The sequence below is a fragment of the Perna viridis genome, chromosome 4 (assembly GCF_037379345.1).
Source record: "Perna viridis isolate PV_CMFRI_1.1 ecotype Kerala chromosome 4, ASM3737934v1, whole genome shotgun sequence".
Taxonomy (NCBI): domain Eukaryota; kingdom Metazoa; phylum Mollusca; class Bivalvia; order Mytilida; family Mytilidae; genus Perna; species Perna viridis.
In genome coordinates, this window is record NC_142448.1 from 44,966,003 (window position 1) to 44,985,343 (window position 19,341).

Below are 19,341 nucleotides of genomic sequence, written 5' to 3' on the forward strand. Positions count from 1 at the left end.
AGTAACCAAAAGTCCACTCCAGCAAACATTATAACCTAAAGTCCACTCCAGCAAACATTATAACCATAAGTCCACTCCAGCAAACATTATAACCTAAGTCCACTCCAGCAAACATTATAACCAAAAGTCCACTCCAGCAAACATTATAACCAAAAGTCCACTCCAGCAAACATTATAACCTAAAGTCCACTCCAGCAAACGTTATAACCAAAAGTCCACTCCAGCAAACATTATAACCAAAAGTCCACTCCAGCAATTATTAGAGAAAAGAAACTATTCACTGTACTTCTGTTATCAGGAAAGATATTGAAGGATTTATGAATAGGTCTTAATCATCAACAGCCAATCCAACATAGCAAATAATTTTCATGGGGATCTATTATTGCTTATTTTTGTGCATAAACTGGAATCTAAATCTAAATTTTACAGAAACTTACCCATAAGATAAAGGTAAAAATTTATTCAAATGATTAAATCTGAAGACCATGAAGAAAATATTTCCTATACTTTTTATTTAAAAACCTTACAATTAAAAGAAGTCAGCTTTATGCTAGTACTTACTCCCGTGGGAATGAGCCCTTATTGTGACAGCCAATACACAAATCAAAATCGTCACACTGGTTACAATGTATCCTGGTTCCCACTATAAAGGCTTGACATGTATTACATTTATATCTACAAAGATGATGAACAGATTTTAGAATAAGATAATTGATCTTTCTCCTTTCAAAGTTTATTATAACAAATGTGGGGTAAAGAAAATTGCATTACTTCATTATTTTTATAATGAGAATAAGTAATCCATTAGTCATTTTATTCAAACTGATTTTTTTAAGTAAGCATTTTTTTAATATAGCCACTTTTATAAAGGTTAGAAAATAAAGATATTTTTCTAACTTTCAGTTTACGAGATCAACCTGAAATCCAGCAAATAATATATACACTACACAATTTTAAATGCTTGAAAGCTGACAAAATGTATAAGCAGTAGCATGGCAAATTGTGCCATTAAGTTAGATATCTCCTTTAAAGGTTTAGAAATTTTAGGACATACATGACCATGAAGGCAGAACAGAATCAAACTTACACAAGATGTACAAAATCATGGTCATCAGCATGTTCTCCCTCTGGCTTTACCCCTCCAGCAAAACATGTGGCACAAAGATCCATATCACTACATTGTAAACATCTGTATCTCCTTCCTGGGAGAGTTACACCACAGCCATCACAGGTAATCTCTACTTCCAGTAAATCACAGAAACGAGCCACAAACATTTGTACCAACTGGTAAAGAAAGGAGAATTAAGCTTAGATTAGAAATTGGGGCTTTTATTTCAGCTACTGTTCATTTGGAAATCACTGAAAAGATTTCATTGATCTGAAGAATGTCACTTGTACGTGATCCCAATCCTTATAACTTGTAGTATATATAGATACTGAATATATTTGAAATTGGGTTTCCTCAATATTACTAAATTAGAATCCTATGTTGGTGTAAATTGGCAAAATTTCAATAATGAATGCATGCAGTACTGTGAATGTACTTTTATTCATGGGTATTAATAGATTACTGATACATCATTGATTTGTAGATTCTTAAATTTGTTGTTTACATATTCCATATTAAAAATAAATGGAAAATATGTATTTCGTCAGGAATTAAACTTCATAACTTGAGTCAACTACAAGAAAATTGGTACCGCACGAATATAAGTTGTTTTACCGTATTCCCCCAAAACATTATACAGTGACCATAATCCTCTGATTGTAATAAAATTTGGTGATTTTCTTAGCAATACATGGAGTGGTAAAGCATTATGGTTTGGTAAAAACATTAAAGACTGCAAACAGAAGTGTTGATCTAATGATATGGACATCATAAAACCTGTTACAATAACTATCATATCTATATCATACTTGTAAAAAAAACAGTGATGTAAACATTACCAACAATTCGAACTTTAAAGTAACATAAGTTGAAGAGTTTTTATTGGTCAATTCCTTTTTCAGAATAAATTATTTATGTTTTTGGAAATATTGAAACCACTAGGAATGTCACTTACCCTCTTCTGTTCTTTATACTTAGGATCATCGACTTTGTTTGATTCATACCAATCTTCAAAGCCAGAGGAGCACTCTTCATACCATTTTATAAACTTCTCATACTCCTTCAGCTGGCTGTCTTCATCCTGATTGTCTACCATACAATCTCTGGTCTTTACAGTTTCTAAAGGATTGTAAATATGAAATATGATCGATTTTTCATTAATTAACAATATCAATATTTTGTACATACCATACTAAACAACTACGCCAAACAACATGAAATGGCTACACCCTTGATTAAAATGTTTCATAACGCTTAAAGAAAATATTGAGTGAATAATGAAAAGAACCGTCCATGAAGACAAATATTACAGATGTACCAAAAGATTCCAAAATTTCATTTTTAAGTAATTGTACAAGTTGGTGAGTAGATGGATGGAAGGAAGGATGGCCCTATGTATAAATACACATAAAATTGACCAATATCAGGTATATCTACATGTATGGAGGTGCTTCTTCATACGCAGTCGTCTTCAATTAGATAAAATGTTAACTGAAATGATTTCCATTAAAAATTGATGTAAAATTTATAACTACATGTACTACTGTATTGAGACGCAACAATTATGTCTGATAAAATAAGATTGAAAATAACTCAAGTTCTTGTGCTAGGTATTCCATCAAGAATGCCACAAAAATTGATAACCACATATGCCCCATTTCTATAAGGCCACATACTTTATTTAAAATCAATTCATCCATTGGGAGTTTAAATGTTTGTCAAAATTAAGATGGACAGATTGACAGATAGATGGACAGGCCATATACCACCCACTTATTGAGTAAGATAAGAGAATCCAGAAAATATGATGTTATACAGGATGCTAGATTATATGTTAGTCTATGTTCATACCTACCTTTTGCAACATCTAAGTATAGAGATGGTAATTTGGCTTCTGTTACAAAGGTAAGATCATAGGGCTGAAATATGACAAAAGTTACATTGTACAGTGTACACATTGTCAAATTGAAGAATATTTCAATGTACACAAAGACATTTACTTACATGGTACACAAAAATACTTATCTTAATTTTTCCAAAATTAAATATATGTGCTATCTGATAGAAAGTCAGTACAAGGAAAAGATTTAAAACTATTTAAGTAGCATTCCAGCAAAGAATCACGCAAAAAGTGATACATGGATGAAAAGCCTACATATTTTTATTTTTGATACTTTGTTGTCAACAGAAATTAACATTTGGTTTTTTGTATAAACCGTGTTCAAAGGAGATAAAAATTGTATAGAATGGACTGTAAAATTCGAGATTAAGGGAGATAACTCTGTAAATGACACTCAAATACAATAAATCTATTGGATTTTCAATGTTGATTATCTCCTAAGAGCAGGCAGATTTGAATGAATAATTACACATTTCATGGTATAGACCCATAAAACAACTAAATTACAAAAATAAAAATATGTAGCCTTTTTTCAGGTGTATCACATTTTTCAGATTTCGCTTGATTCTTACAAAGATAGCTACTTAAAAACCTAAAACTGAAATTGGCATAAAACAGACCATGATTTTAAAAAGTCAATAATAAATGGAAATAGACAAAACTGGATGTAAACATACAGTAAAAACAGAAATTTATCAATAAAATCATAATAAGAAAAATCGGAAGAAAATCACACCTGGATAAAACTATATTATCATATTACATAGTGCCAGGTCAAAACTTCAAGACTCTTTTTATCATGTAATACATCAGAGAAGATGTAAATACCAACCTGCCATTCAATGTCTAACAGATGTAGTAAACAGGCTTGTATATATTCATATGCTGGGATCATCCTCCTACAAAAAGATCAAAGTGTTCACAGGTTAGCATGATTGATTTTCTTGTTTGAGCAGGCATGGGATAAAAAGATGACCAGTTATAATCTATCTATTGATATTGTTGATGTTAGTGTTCATCTGAAGTAAAATTTTGGTAATAATTACTCACTTTAAAGCCAAGAGACATTGGTTAGCCAGTATAAACTAAGAAAAACATCATACAAAAAGCAGATTTTACCATTTTTATATGGGATATTAGTTTAACCTGTACCAAGTTTCCCTCTTTTTGACTACAGCCTAGAATTTGTCTATGAGGTTGGTAATTTTGTTATTATCCTTTATTCAATTAAATTTTGACTTAATATTCGGCATACTTCCAAGAATTAAAAGAAAAGAAGCAGAAAAAAACCTGGACAGTTATGCCAAATTGACCAGTGCATAATGCTAGCTTTTTATACCAGAATATCTTGATTAGTAAATACACAGCAAAATAAACCAGTCATAAAATTAACAATATATAATTTTAAGTGGATGAATTAAGCTACATTTATTTCATGTAAGCAAGTTTTGGCTGTTTTAAGCTTTAGACTTACTTATCCAACTGGTATTTATGGAGCTGGTGGAAGGGTTCTGAGAGTCTTCTAATCAGCTGATAGTATGCCTGCCTGACTCTTGCTTCCTGTTGAAGTCCACACCCATCCAAACCATCGGCATAGTGTTTGGCAAAGCCATCCTGATAGGACAGCAGTTCTTGGAAAAATAATACAACAGGTATCTGAAATGGACGGTTTGCAAATAAATCTCCCAAAAAACATGTACTGTAAAAAATCTTATTTCACAGTGCATTTTTTTCATGATGATGAAATAAATCAGCAAAAAAAAACTCTACATATCACTGAACTTATATATCTACTTAATATTAACTAATTAATTTGCCATAAAAATGTGAAATAAATCATTTAAAAAAAATACTGTTAACATATTAATTTTTGTGGTGGTCAGAAAGCTGTGAAAAATAGTACCCGCAAAATGGATTTTAACACCATAAAGCACATTTTTGTAACCATGAAAATTGATACATGCAAATATGTTCATTTGACAGAATTTGCCAAAATTAGCAATAGCGAAAATCAATGCATTTACAATATATTTAGATAACCTGATAAATGCCATCTGATGAAGCTAAACTGTGTATCTTGAGAAACTCTGCAGTAAAGGCGTAGACATCAGACACTGCCTTAGCATGGTTCAGTCTTTCTTGTATCATCTTATTTACCCTGCAGATAGAAGGATACAATCTGGAACTTCACATTTGTTTCCTTATTCAAGGTACATGATTTCTTTTTGTCTCAGACTACCATAGTGATACTTTTAAATGACACTTTTATGTCAGTTTGTCAGTGACATCCTATGGAATCATTAATAAACAAAGAAAGCACTGCTAGTTCTCCACTACAATCTTAGTCTCTGTTCATATCTATCTATTCTGTGTAATAAAGAGACAAAAAAGGTACGTTTTATCAGAAAGTGTATGGCCACCTTACTGCTATGTAGTCTTCAAAAAGTATAGCAGTGATCTCCCCAGGGTCATACAGCATCACATTGCCCTGATGCAAAATTATTATCGGGATTCTATCCAAAAAGAACTTCATATAGGGTTCAATACAAATGTGATGCTATAATTTTTAGATGCAAGATGCTGTATTGAAATTCAGGGGTTACCAGGATGATATCTGTAAATCTTAAGGAAAACGCTGGTATATTGTAATATAAAGGGTCACTACTGACCTTTCTGTTGTCCATGCTGGGTCTTGTACAAACTCTAGAACAAGTCTGAAGGAAGGATATTTGTCTGAAACATCGGACTACAAGTACAAAATATGAAATATTCAGACAGTATAGGCATATAGATTAATCATGCACATTTGATTTCAAATAAGCTTTGAATGATACTAATTCATACAAAAATTACTGTGATGTAAGCAATTGACAGATAGAACAAAAATATTACAAAAGCAACAAAAAGGTTGTTATACTCTTGCTCTGACCTCAACCTTTGACCTATTGGTATTTGACTTTGAAAATCAATGGGATTCTACATTTTCTACAGGTATGAAAGAAACAGTCACCTATTTAACGAATTGGTTAAATAGAACAATGATTGATCTGTAACAGATAGACGACTGATGATTGGTCACAATTATATTTATATGGACCAGGTACTGTAACCATGATACCAACCTTGACCTTGTCTGATTTTTTGTTTGACAATTTCTTCAGTTGTTTTGCAGCTTTTGATCTCATCTTGAAATATAAATTCATTCATAAGTTAAAATGACTGCATTTTTTTCATTTTTAGGCTTTGGAAAGACAGTAGTTTGTTTATTCTAAAATTGTGCTTAATGTGATAACAAAGAACTTAAATCATGTAAAAAAGAAACGGTAAAAGAAGAGAAGAATACAACACAATGAAAGACAAATCTAAAAATACTAAAATTAAATCACCACTTTTGATTTCAGAAAGGAAATTTGGGCAATAGAAATTATTCGGGAAGAATCTTTTTGCACCAATTACATATATTCAGAGGTACCATTTGTAACATATACATTATTGAAATTGTTTTAATTATGCCAGAATGGGAACAGTCTATCTGTACACTTGTTGCAACCATATACACCTAGAGTTTATTCAAGTATGTATGGTATACAGTAGTTGTCAGAAGAAACTAAATTAAATATTACAGAATTTAAATAATTGGAAGGTTAGATGGATGTATAAAACAAGTACCGTAAATAAAGCTGCCCTGCTACAGTATATATTGAAGTGAAGTACCAAGAGGATCTCAGAAACATATACACAAGACCGATGTAATGAAATAAGAGCACCACAAATACGAGAAGCATGAAGGGTAATAACAATCTGATAAACTAAGGCAACAGTCAAAAAGAACAATGTGAAAGTATTATTGTTCATGGTGTACCAATTTTTGTGGATTTTGTGGGTTTGGTAAACCATGAAATTTTGTTCCCAATAAAAAGAAAGTTTTCCAATCGTTTGTATGATAGAGTTGTCAAATCCAGGAACTGATCATTTTCCTCTATATCACAAAAATTTGTACCCATGAATAAAAGTACTTTCACAGTAGTAAAAAAATTACAAAAGTCTGTATGATAAATGGCAATATCAAGGGAAAAAAATGGAAAGTTGGAAACCACCATAATGGTTCTGACTTTAATTGGTAAAAGAAAAGATATCTTGTAGGTCATCATAGATCATATGTTCTGAGTTGGTCAAAATGCTCTATTTTATATCATTACACATTACTCATTTCAGAAAAAAAAGAAGTGTATTAATATATAGATACTTTACAAAAAATTTCTCAACACCCTGAATCTTTAATTTCCATTTTAATCTTACCTCATTTTTCAGCTGTACTTTTGTCAAGCCAGCAAACTTTAGAAGGTAGAGTGCTTTGTCTTTACATATCATGGCTATAAAATAATTGTAAGTAAAATCAATCATTTTCTTAAAAAAATAAATGATGTTCTGTAGTACTATCATGAATACATATTAACAATACATGTAGGTAAAATATCATTAACAATCATAGATAATGTTACATGTATATGGTTTTCCAATAAAAGAGAAACTTTCAACCCCCACCCCCTGCAATACCGAGGTGAAGTTGTGTATGTTGTCATGCAAGGTATATCCCCACTCATACAAGAAGTTGATATCAAACAGTATCAAAAATCTTAAAAACACTTACAACATAAACCCCACCTGTATATAACGTCACACTGTATTTGAAATCAATACAAAAATAACTGCATCAAAATTGGGAATGACGGACAAGGTGATTCCAATATACTACCCCTTTTTGAGCGGGGGTATAACAATACTGCATTTATTGTGGAAACTAAATAAATCTACCTGGATCATCAGTCTCCTCTTTATCAGATACTGCTATTTTCTGTTTCATCTGTAGCTACATTGTATAAAACAACAAATGTTTTCAACATTGTCAAATTATACATATCATACAGGTCATATATGTGAAACTGTAGTTTCATTTTTTTTCTCAAAAGAATAAGTTATTTTTACCCTACCAGTGCACCTGGTCCATGCTCCCATTTTTTAGTGGAGTTTGAGTTGCTCATTTACTTTTGTTACTTTGCATGTATTATTTTAGTTACTTTATGTTCTTTGTTGTATTTGTATGTTTTCCATGTCTGGTATTTGTTCCTGGATTACATTCTTTTGATTTCTGCTAGAATCTTGGTTCCCTTGATTACTCTAACCAGAGTCTCATCTCACAGGTAGAATATGTTGTTAAAGTGATAAAGTCTGGTGCTACGAGGATGATGATTTATACTTTTCTCTTTTGAACACATTTATCTTTTTTTAAAACATCATTAGGCTACAATACTAATTAATTGGAAATTTTTACTAGATTTTTAAATTACACATTTAAGCAAACGTGACAAAGTAAAGTGCTCAAGAGATGAGTTTTACTTCCTCTCTCCAAAAATATGTAACTTGGTCTTTCTTAGAAAACCAAAAGGCCACAATGTGTATACACTATTTTTTTTAAATTACACAAAAAGTTGATAGTAATACATTAGATTGTAGTAAGTCATACTCATTTTAATTATAAATAGTTTAGTGGTTATCTCATGGTCATTTTTACTTCTTGTTTGATAGAAAATATGAATAATCATCAAATGCCTTATGTAAAGACGAAACTTCATTCAAATTACTACCTCTCCTTATGTGTAACCTGTACATACCAACTGCATTCTGATAGAGTCAGCTGTGTTAAAGGCAAGGAACAGACCGTCAGACACACAGGTTTCTCCTATGGACACAGCTGTAAAAATTACATTTTAGATGACAATTTATAATATATAATTCAATATTTCTTTTTAGATGACAATTTTTAATATATAATTCAAGTCAAATGCACAATAATCTTGAATTGTAATTTCTATAAGGCTTCAAAAACACAACAAAATAACAACACCTAATACATATGATATACTGGCCTTGCACATGTAATGTGAAAGTACTTTAATTCGTGGAATACCAATTTTTGTGGATTAGGGAAGAAACACAATGTCATGGATTCTTGAATTTGTGGTTTTGAGGTTTTCAGTATACACATCAATGGAAATTTCCTTTTCGTTGGGAACCTAATTTCATGGTTTGGCCTTCCTACGAAAATTGGTACCCTATGAACAATAGTACTTTTACAGTGTGTATTTTTTTTTTCCCAGTTCAAGTATTTTATACTTCACATGTAACCATTACTACATGTAACTGTACAAGTCTTTTTTCTACAAATAAAGCTACATTCATAGCAGCTGAAAAAATTTGGGATCTTTCTCTTCTTATTTTATCCTAAAAAATAATCTTTATAATTAAACAGTAGGAAATATTTTCATGAGAAATGACCACAGATAATATACATACATGCAATTAACAATGACATGTATGATCTACAAATGAAATACCTACTTATAAATTTCTGTAAATCCTCCCTTAGTTGTTGTGTATGCCAGATAAGAGCAGCAAAGACAGCAATGACTGCATCTTCAATAGTTTCACCACCAACCTGGAGACCTTTCTGTTGTTCTCGACATCTACAATGTACATGTATAATCATATTGACAAAGCTATGTATATACACATTTCTTTTTTTAATTTCACACATTCAAATTTAATGAGAGCATACATGTAATTTCATGGCTATATGAATTCAAAACTGACAGTTCTACAATTGGGAGGGCTCAATTAGATTTGATGTCCAAGATATTTTTAAAAATGATTGACTTCAGCTTAAAAGCAAACTAAGTTTGGATTAAATAAGTTCTGAATATATATACCTCTAAATTTAATACTATACATTTATCTCTTAAACTTCAAACTTGATGACATTCTTTTTCTTTTTATAAAATGTATGAATTCACCTTTCTAAAAGTCTTTTTGGAGCTCCCTCTTTCTTCTCTATAACTTCTAATAGAAAATCTAAAACACTACCAGCTGACTCAGCTTGCTGCAAATGGAGACAAAAAATAGTTTAATAAATATCATACTGTTTATTCTACAGCAAAATCAAGTCAAGTTATATTCTTACAATTTTTTTAAAACTTTTTTCTGATTAATTAAGTGCCGTTGTTTTTAATTCATGGTACATTGCTTTCCTTCTATAACACCAACTATGTTACACAATTTAATGTGAAGAATTTGTATATTTATCATACAGAAATTTTCTTATATATGTAAATAATATCTTACATATTTCCCAGAGAGGGAGTGTTGTAATTTTCCTATCATATAACCTCCCCTAAACAATGTAGTCCACAGTTCACTACGTAGCACATCCTGTTCAGCAGCATCTTCTGGTATTACAGTCAATGTTTTAACTGCCTCTGTAAAGTTTCGGAGAAAAGATGAACAATAAGTTTCTACTAACTGGTTTTAACATACATGTAGATGTAATGTACCATAAGTCTCAAAGTCTAGAGAATGATGAAACATTACTGTAACTCTACTTATCTAATGTCTATCTATTTTCATGAATTTTCGCGATCAGTTATTATCAGTAATCTGATATTTCCTTCGATCTTGTTGACAGATATTTCTCCTCCTATCATGCATGACAAAATAACCGTCAAAACATTCTGGGTGATTTTGATGTGAGAACTCACACATCATCAGATCTTCTTTGGAAATTGGAAAGAACAGTGTGTAGCTACTAAAAAAGTTGTCCAAAAGCTAAATACACATTAAAAAGATAAAAAATGCAATAATTGGATTACAGAATATCAGAATAATAGATACTTTCGATCTTGATATTGACAATATCATGTGGAACATTGTGGAATATCTCAACTCACTCATGAACAATGGCGGATCCAGGAGGGGTTGCAGGGGATTGGGAACCCCCCTTTTTATTGGAAATTTGTCATTTTCATGTATAAAATTGACAAAAAATGGCAAATAATGTCATAGCACCAAGGGTCCGGAAATTTTGAAAGCCCATGCCTTTAATATCAAACTTCAGCAGACCTTTGTGTCAGTCATTTACATGCTCAGATAGAAAATAAACTTAAAAAAAACTTTTTTATGTAGTTATTTTAAGACAAATATTGGAATTTGTGTTATTTCATCACATATTTTGTCTTTTACAAAATATCAGAACAAGTGAACGAGTTCAGTTTCTCTCAGCCTTTTTCATCACATCAGCAAACAGCCGAAAACTTCCAAGTGATGAAAAAAATGTTGACTAAATCATTTTGTATATTGATTTAAATGGTCAGTTGACTTCTGTGTTAAAAAGATTCAATGGATCAATTAATAATTATCAACTACGACTGATTCGTAGTTTCAGTACCATGTGCTTTCGTTACCTCTGAAAGATTGGCCGGAAAATGAAAAATCTTTTTCCTTTTCATAATAAATCAAGTAATAAATGCATGGAAATTCTCCGAGTCACTTTAATTAATTCGTATACGCAATGGGGCTGCACATGTACCGTTAATTCAATTATGCAATCAACTAATCAGTTACAGGTAAATCACAGTCACAGGTGGCTGCACATCGGCTAAAATTGACACACATCTGTCAATCAGTTTCCAATTAACAATTGGGAGACCGTAAGACAGGATGTTTATACACTAATAAAACCATGCAGACTGTAATTTATAATTTTTTTATGTCCGATATTGGAAAATGGTCATTGGTCATTTGCAAAATTTTTTACTGTTTCCGGAAAAATGTCTGAAAACCACCAATAACAAAACTAAGTACAATTAGGTTCTGGCATTTCATATCTCTGAACAACAATGCACTATCTTCTTTATTGTTTATGTTCAATTCTACTCTTATTTGGGCTAAAAAAAAATCAACTCCCATGAGTTAAGTCAATCCTAATTTCAGAACTTTAGAAATCATTACCTAATTATCAAATATTGTTTGGTGGATTTACAAGATTTAACAACATATTATTATGCTGTGTGTATTTTTTAGGAAAATTATGTTATGTGGATGTATCTGTTTCTAAACAACATAAATAATACATGTAAATTAATTTGGTGAGTTTTTCACGTGCATGAATCACTTCCTGTCTGATATTTTTAAAGACTGCTACTTTAATGGTAAACTCTTTTGTTTATGAATATTTTTCATGTCTAAATGTGCCCTTCTACTGAAATCTTTATCTGTTGTATATGCTAGAAAGCTGTGAAATTAAAAGGCAATTAACATACGAGGGTTAGCATTGAGTGTAGCACCACATAGTCTTCCCATCATCTTAGTTAAGCTGAGTTGTAGGTCAAAAGGCCATGACAATGGTACATCAGGGCTACCTCTGGCTGTTACCTAAAAGTTAGATGAAGTTAAAATATAAATGTTCACATATCATGTCAAACATACAAGTATTACATTTTTCCTTTAAATCCTACACACCATGCTAAAGGGCTGGATCCTTCCATATTCTCTCAACTGTAAGCATCTTATCATCTATTTTCATTCATAAACATGTAACTATTATATAGGTAGCAGTGTTTTATCGAATGTTTCAAGTCTATTAAATTTCAATAATTCACACTGTGAAACAAATTCAGTAATTTCACTCTTGGATGTACTCCAGCCAAAATGTCACAATTTTGATATCAATCCGCCAATCAGAGAATTTAAGATTCATGTAGAAAATACAGATAAATTATGAAGAAAATCTCTATAATAAAATAGAATAATCAATTGGTTACTGTGAATGACCACAACATCAGTCGTGCCAAGAATGTGTGAAGATTTAATTTGTGCGCGGAACAAGTTCCCCACACTGGTTAAATCTAGGCTTCCTTCGGCACTCGTGATAATATTTTGGTTATTCAGGCTTACCAATTAATTATCCTATTAATATTTTAAATTTACTTCATATATACAGACATATAAAAGTTTATTTGGGAATTCTGGGATTTTAATTTTAATTAATCATTACTTTCCATTTGCACTACAGAACATTACTCATGAAAAGATGCAGGTTTGATATTGCCTTCACTATTACATGTAACTCACCTTAAACTTGTAACCCCAGTCTGTATTGCTGTTATCAGAGTGGAACAGGAAGTGGACATGAGGCCCTGTAAACTGTACTTGGATAGGCCATTTGTTGGTTCCGACTCTCTGATCAAACTTCATCTGACATCCAGCAGCATCAGTGAACATTAAGTAATCATATCTACAGAAAGATATAATTTGTTTACAAACAGTAACAGTGTTAATGTCAAACTGCTTTTGTCGTTGGGTAAGCAGAGATGAAAGTGAAGACAACATTTAGTTCATCATGTTAGAGATTTATCCTTAGTTTGAGGACATTTTTCCAAGAAGATGGTGAGAGAGAAGGGACAAAATGTTTCTGTTGACACACAACAAAAAAACTGACAATAAAAAAACAGTATAGCCATATGTAACTGTGTTAGTGGTCTTAAAAACCCTGATTTACTTAAGTTAAGACCTAGAAGTTATTGCATGTGAATATCCAGTTCAAGAAATATATATGTATACACATGTAGTTACATTCTGATTAAGAATTAAGCAACAGAAATACTATTTCCCTCTGCATAGAGGTTTTACCTCCTTTAACATCAGATGAAAATAACCAGATAAAACTATTCAGATTATTGGTTTCTTTTTTGGAAGAGACTAATTTGTGAACTGTCTGTTTACTAAGGGCTATTTTTACCTTCTTTCTGTTTCACATCTTGGGTCAAAATCAATGATGAATCTGTTTGCACCAGGACAACTGAATACCTGTAATATATTTTAAATATGAGTTGCACACATTGTTGTGTTAGACATATCCCCACTCATAAAGGAAGCTAATATCATAGAGCAACCACAATCATTTACAATGCCTGCCCATCTGTATGAAGCCACGCATTAAATTTGAAATCAATCCATTGATTAGGATGAAATTCACATAGATGGACAGAATGACAGAGGGACGAGGTGATTCCAATATACCATCCATTTGCTAAGTGTGGGTATAACAGATACCAGTTTAGATAATAATATTAAATTGGAAAATACTAACACTCCAAGTAATTTAGTTTACAAGTCAACAAATGTAAAAAGAAACATTTAGTCTCAGTAAGACCAGATTCTCATACAAGTTAGGGTGTTCATTTTATACATGTATATAAGAATAAGCTTGATGTACATACACAGGCTTCAGTTTTAATGATCAAAAGCTTTTGTACTGAAATCTATTAGTTAAGAAGGGTAAACAAGTTCTATGTGATATCCACTAACCTGTGTTTCATGTTCATTGTTATGGTAGCTGTGAGAAGATTCTACATCCCATGTCCTCAGAACAATATCATCTGTTTGTACAGTAGACCAATGATCACTCTGAATCTACAACAAGTAAATAATGTTTTAATGGCATCAATTCAAAGATACTTTAAAGTAAACAATGCTTCCAACAATCCTATAAACAGGATTAAATTTTTTATTCAACTTGCAACTTATTTCTATCACTGATTTTCAAATTTGAAAATTTCAAATGAAATTTATGTGAAGGCTAGATTCACATGAATTAAGAGTGACTTAAAATCACAAAATGTATTAACTCAATTCAGGCAAAAATCTATTGAAAAAGTTCTATGTGTGTGTAGATTCTTATCCAAATTATCTTGGTAATACAAAGAAGTGGGGAATCTGTAAAAGACCATGGAGAAAATTCCCATGTAGTTGTGAATCTTACATAATACTACTTACATTAGGGAATATATCTGGGAGTTTCTTTGACAGATCATTGAGATCCAGGATCAGATGTTGGAAGCTGTGTATCAGTACAACTCTGGCTGTAGAACCACAATAATCACAGATATGTGTCAACATGATAACCTAGAATAAAATATTGTGATGAGTAAAAACACTCCAACAAAATCATTAAGTTTAAACAACCACAGGTGAATATTTATCAAAAAAGCATTCAACTACTGTGGAAAATTTGTGTAAGTCCCATAACTCCAATCAAATTGGCTTGCCCTGATGATCAGGTATGCCATTAAAATCACCCTATACTATTTAGGCATGATGTAACCATTGTGTAGAGGAGCTGCACCAACCAAGCAACTGTGACAGACCTTTATGCAATTGTATGGAACAAAAAATAGCTTCCATGCCTGAACAATTACCTAAATGAGTATAACAATATCTATGCAATAATAAAAAAAATATATGATTTTAAGCATTACCTGAGCAATTTGTGCTAAAATAAAGACAGTTGATAATACTCTTTTGTTGATATATTGAGGATGTCTCAATCAACCAGAATATGCTAGACTTACTAGAACACCCCCCTTTTTGCCTGCTTTAAAGTTGAAACAACAGCTTCTGAAGTACGTACATCATCAACAGAATTATTTTGAGCCATTCATGTTTCAGACCCCCTACATAAAGGTATATAGAACATTTTTCCCTCCCTTATATTACACAAATTTTTTCATTGAACTTACCAACTGTCTAATTATATTTCCTAAGAAAGAAGCCTTGGGTATGTTGAAAAACTCCATCTGAAATACATAATATTGTAAAAATCAATAGACTAAAAACCTAAAGAAATAACTTTGTTTTGAATGGGATTCAAGACAAACTGCACACTAATCTAAAAATACAGTTAAAATCTAGCTATTACACGTATGTCAATGGGAAATCAGTTGACCCCATATTCATGCTCCAATGCTGTTCCATTTAAAAGTACATGTACTTTATTATGAATGATGTACAATTCTAAATAATTTGATTTGATTGGAAAAAAGCTTTCTGATTGGTTGGTTCTCTTTGAGCAAACCAGGTTATTTTGTATAACTTGGCTTGGTACTATGATATCATTTAAGTTGATTGGTCTGCACTATGTGTTTCAAATAATCAAAAACAAAATGAATTTTTGATACAAATCAATTATAAATATTGGGATTTTAAGTTTATAAGTGTAAACTGCAGCAAAACAGGTTCAAAACTTAGAATTATACCTTATATGGAAGTAAAATGAGAGAAACTTTTCTCATAAACCACACCAGTACTCACCAATTTTTCCTTGCTCTGCTTATGTAATAATTTACAAGCAGTTGTTCCTTTCTTGGCAACTGACATGGCATCTACAAAAATATACAGAATATGATAGTAAGAATAGAACCATAGAATATACAAAACTTAACACTGTACATAATTCTTCTCAACATATACTCAATTTTCTTTGTTTTTTTTTTTGGGGGGGGGGGTTTACAAGGATAAAAGAAGTGTTCCAATGTCCCCCCGTGAAAAAAAGTGCGGAAAACATTATTTTCATTGAAATTTAATCTGTAATTCTTCAAAATAAGGCCACATTCCAAAAATAAACTTATTTGATAAAAGAATTACAAAACTAGATATGACAGGAGCCCCCGCATCATTTGTTAGTAACGTTTTTTTTTTTATATAGTATATCAAATGTGTCTGTAAGACACTAATGATGGCCCCGCTCGCTAGATTTGCCAAATTAGGAACTTTTTTTTTTTGTATAAAGACATGGTTTGCACATTCAGAAATCCTTTCAAGACTTGCGATACTCATGCTCTTTTGTTTCAGTTCAATCCTTACAAGACTTGCAGACAAACTTTACCAGTACCGTAACTCGAAAAATTTGGGGATCAATTTGGGGCTCAGAAATTCCTAAATATATGCATATCTACATATTGTATCCTGGCCACATAGTGTCATGAAATTCTGTTTGGTAGTGTCAGACTAGTTGCGATGTGAAAAAAAAGGACTGATGGACAGACTGACGGACACACAAAAAATGTTAATACCCCCAATAACAAATCCCTAACTTTGTTGCTAGGGATATATTTCTGACAAAAACTACAAAGTCCAACTATCACCCAGTTCCATAATATTTCATGAAATATCCTATGACCTTGCACACCATCACTGTGTGTAGAAACATCCTGCAAAAAAATATTTTAGATGAGGAGATAGCCATACAAGCCATATAGTCCTATTTCTGATGAAAATGATTAAGTCTAACTTCCACCAATTTCCGAAATATTTCGCAAAAATCAAGATCCTATGACCTTGCACACCATCATTATGTGTAGAAACATCCTGCAAAAATATTTTAGATGTAGTTCAAAAATTGTACGAGGAGATAGCCAGACAAGCCATGATCTATATATTTCTAAGTAAAATGACTAAGTGTAACTATCACCAATTTCAGTAATATTTCATGAAAATCAAAATCCTTTGGCCTTGCACACCTTCATCATGTGTAGAAACAGACAAGGGTAAATTAATATGCTCCCCACCCCCCCACAGATTGTCGCGGGGGCACAAAAAAAATGTGGAAAATGCAGACGGACAGACATACAGACACCCGGCATTTCCAAGTCCCCTCGTGACACGTCGTGGGGGAAAAAACAGGGAAGAGGAAATATATAAAGTAAAATAATGAATGGTAAAAGTGAAATGAAGGCTTAAGAAATCTGAAGTATGTTCAATACTCCGAGTAAATCTTTTGTGTTTTTTGTTTCAATCAGTAAACAGTGCAAGTAACATGTAATGACATCAATTATTTTCTCCTGATTACTATTCAATACATATTACAACAATTGTCAGAATTCATTTTTCATAACACAACAGAGAATTACCATTTATTAACATTACCTTCATATCTAACATTATTCATATGATTGATTGATTGATTGTTGGGGTTTAACGTCCGAGCAGCAATATTTCAGCTATATTCAGACGATGAACATGAAACGGATGATAAAATGAACATGAAATGATGATGAAATGAAAAACGGGATGGGACATAAGGACAGTGGGGTCGACAAATTTTGATTGCCACTAGAAAAAGGGGGGATGGGTAAAGCCGGGCAATTTAGCCTCCTGTGGCGGAGCGCAAAGGTTCCTACTCTTGTCGAATACCACAGCAGGGTTCTTTAACGTGCGAGGAACGTGGCATCTTTCCCAACACGGTGCACCACTATGGTTTGCGGTCAGGTTTTCCGTATTATAGCCTGACAACCCCAGCATGTAACATGCCGGGGGTACCCCAGTGCACCACCTGAGGCACACATCCCAGTTGCTATGTGGGCAGAGCACCTAGCCCCCGGCTAGGTTTCTGAGCACTATTTAGTCGCCTTTTACGACAAGCTTAGCGCTGCTGCAGGCCTATTCTTTTGACACCCTGACCTGCACGGGGCAACATTATTCATAAAACATACATGTATGATGTTTATAAAAGGATATAAACAAGGATTGTCTCTCTTTGAACACAAAAGTATGTCCCTAGATCATGTCAGTAAATAGTAACTCTCTATCAGGTACATCAATACATTGATACATTTGCAGTAAAAAAAGTAATCCCATGTGAAAATTTGGATAAGATGTCTTACTATGTAATTTAAATCCAAACAAAAGAAAAAACAAATACTGAGAAAGTATTTTAATTCGTTGGATACCAATTTTCAAGGATTCTTGAATTCATGGTTTCAAACTTTTCAGTATACACATAAATGGGAATCTCCTTTCGTTGGGAACTAAATTTCGTGATTTTGCTTACCCATGAAACCACGAAAACTGGTATTCCATGAACAATAGTACTTTCACAGTATGTCCAAGTTTCCAATAGTTAACCATCATATTTTATATGCCAATAAAACAGAAAGTTTTTAATGGTTCGACAGGACACACAACTCAATCAACCACAAAGACCCATGTTTTGTATGGGAGTCTGAAAACCATACTCTTAAATTTACAGAGTCTTATGATGAGATTTCCAAGCCTAATACAATGTAGGCAGTTTAAAATTAGATCATGTCAGTACAGTGAAATATGTCTAAACTGAACCTCTTCTCGACTTTAAAGTTCATTCTGTTTAGAAAGGTTTCTTTACTATTCTACATTTAGCTCAGACAGATTTCACTGTATAGTCAAGTACTCACATTGGTAAGTAATCTCAATCACTTTCTCTTTTTCCACATCACTCCGATTTTCTTCCTCCAACATATGAGACCAGCACCATGCCAACAGGCTTGTCTGAAGTGAACAAACTAACTCCAGCAGATGTACAACTTGTTCATGACACTCCCCTGTCTCTAAAGTGTTCGTAAATTCATGATATGTCACAGACAGCATGGTTTCCATTATATCTAGAACAGCTTGAGAATTAAAATCCTGAAAAAGATAATAAATATATAAATCAACGCCATTTACCTTTTTAGGTTTAGGCCAAATAAAATTAAATAGTAGATTTTCAACCCCCGAAAAGATATACTAATATAAAAAATTGGACGACAATTTCAAAATCAGTATTTTTCTGTGCCAGTTTTTAGTATTGAGGTTCTACAACACACAATCTTTCATTTCCGGCTAAAATGATGTTTCTTCTCTGAAA

General features: G+C 32.3%; 1 protein-coding gene across 2 annotated transcripts in view; it reads right to left on the reverse strand.

The window, feature by feature from the left end:
* The window catches only part of LOC148620239 (zinc finger ZZ-type and EF-hand domain-containing protein 1-like), a 78,277-nt gene that overhangs the window by 31,090 nt on the left and 27,846 nt on the right, over positions 1-19,341 (reverse strand). For both annotated transcript variants that reach the window (XM_088580955.1, XM_088580956.1), the window contains 23 exons: positions 18,890-19,121; positions 15,990-16,060; positions 15,419-15,475; positions 14,676-14,804; positions 14,208-14,312; positions 13,639-13,706; positions 12,972-13,134; positions 12,161-12,272; positions 10,188-10,321; positions 9,860-9,945; positions 9,408-9,532; positions 8,681-8,760; positions 7,824-7,878; positions 7,308-7,381; positions 6,131-6,193; positions 5,678-5,754; positions 5,049-5,166; positions 4,483-4,664; positions 3,841-3,907; positions 2,964-3,027; positions 2,064-2,227; positions 1,088-1,284; positions 562-675 (listed from right to left, as the gene is read on the reverse strand). In XM_088580955.1, the coding sequence (XP_088437081.1) occupies positions 562-675; positions 1,088-1,284; positions 2,064-2,227; positions 2,964-3,027; positions 3,841-3,907; positions 4,483-4,664; positions 5,049-5,166; positions 5,678-5,754; positions 6,131-6,193; positions 7,308-7,381; positions 7,824-7,878; positions 8,681-8,760; positions 9,408-9,532; positions 9,860-9,945; positions 10,188-10,321; positions 12,161-12,272; positions 12,972-13,134; positions 13,639-13,706; positions 14,208-14,312; positions 14,676-14,804; positions 15,419-15,475; positions 15,990-16,060; positions 18,890-19,121 (2,537 nt within the window). The remainder of the gene's footprint in view (positions 1-561; positions 676-1,087; positions 1,285-2,063; positions 2,228-2,963; positions 3,028-3,840; positions 3,908-4,482; positions 4,665-5,048; positions 5,167-5,677; positions 5,755-6,130; positions 6,194-7,307; positions 7,382-7,823; positions 7,879-8,680; positions 8,761-9,407; positions 9,533-9,859; positions 9,946-10,187; positions 10,322-12,160; positions 12,273-12,971; positions 13,135-13,638; positions 13,707-14,207; positions 14,313-14,675; positions 14,805-15,418; positions 15,476-15,989; positions 16,061-18,889; positions 19,122-19,341) is intronic.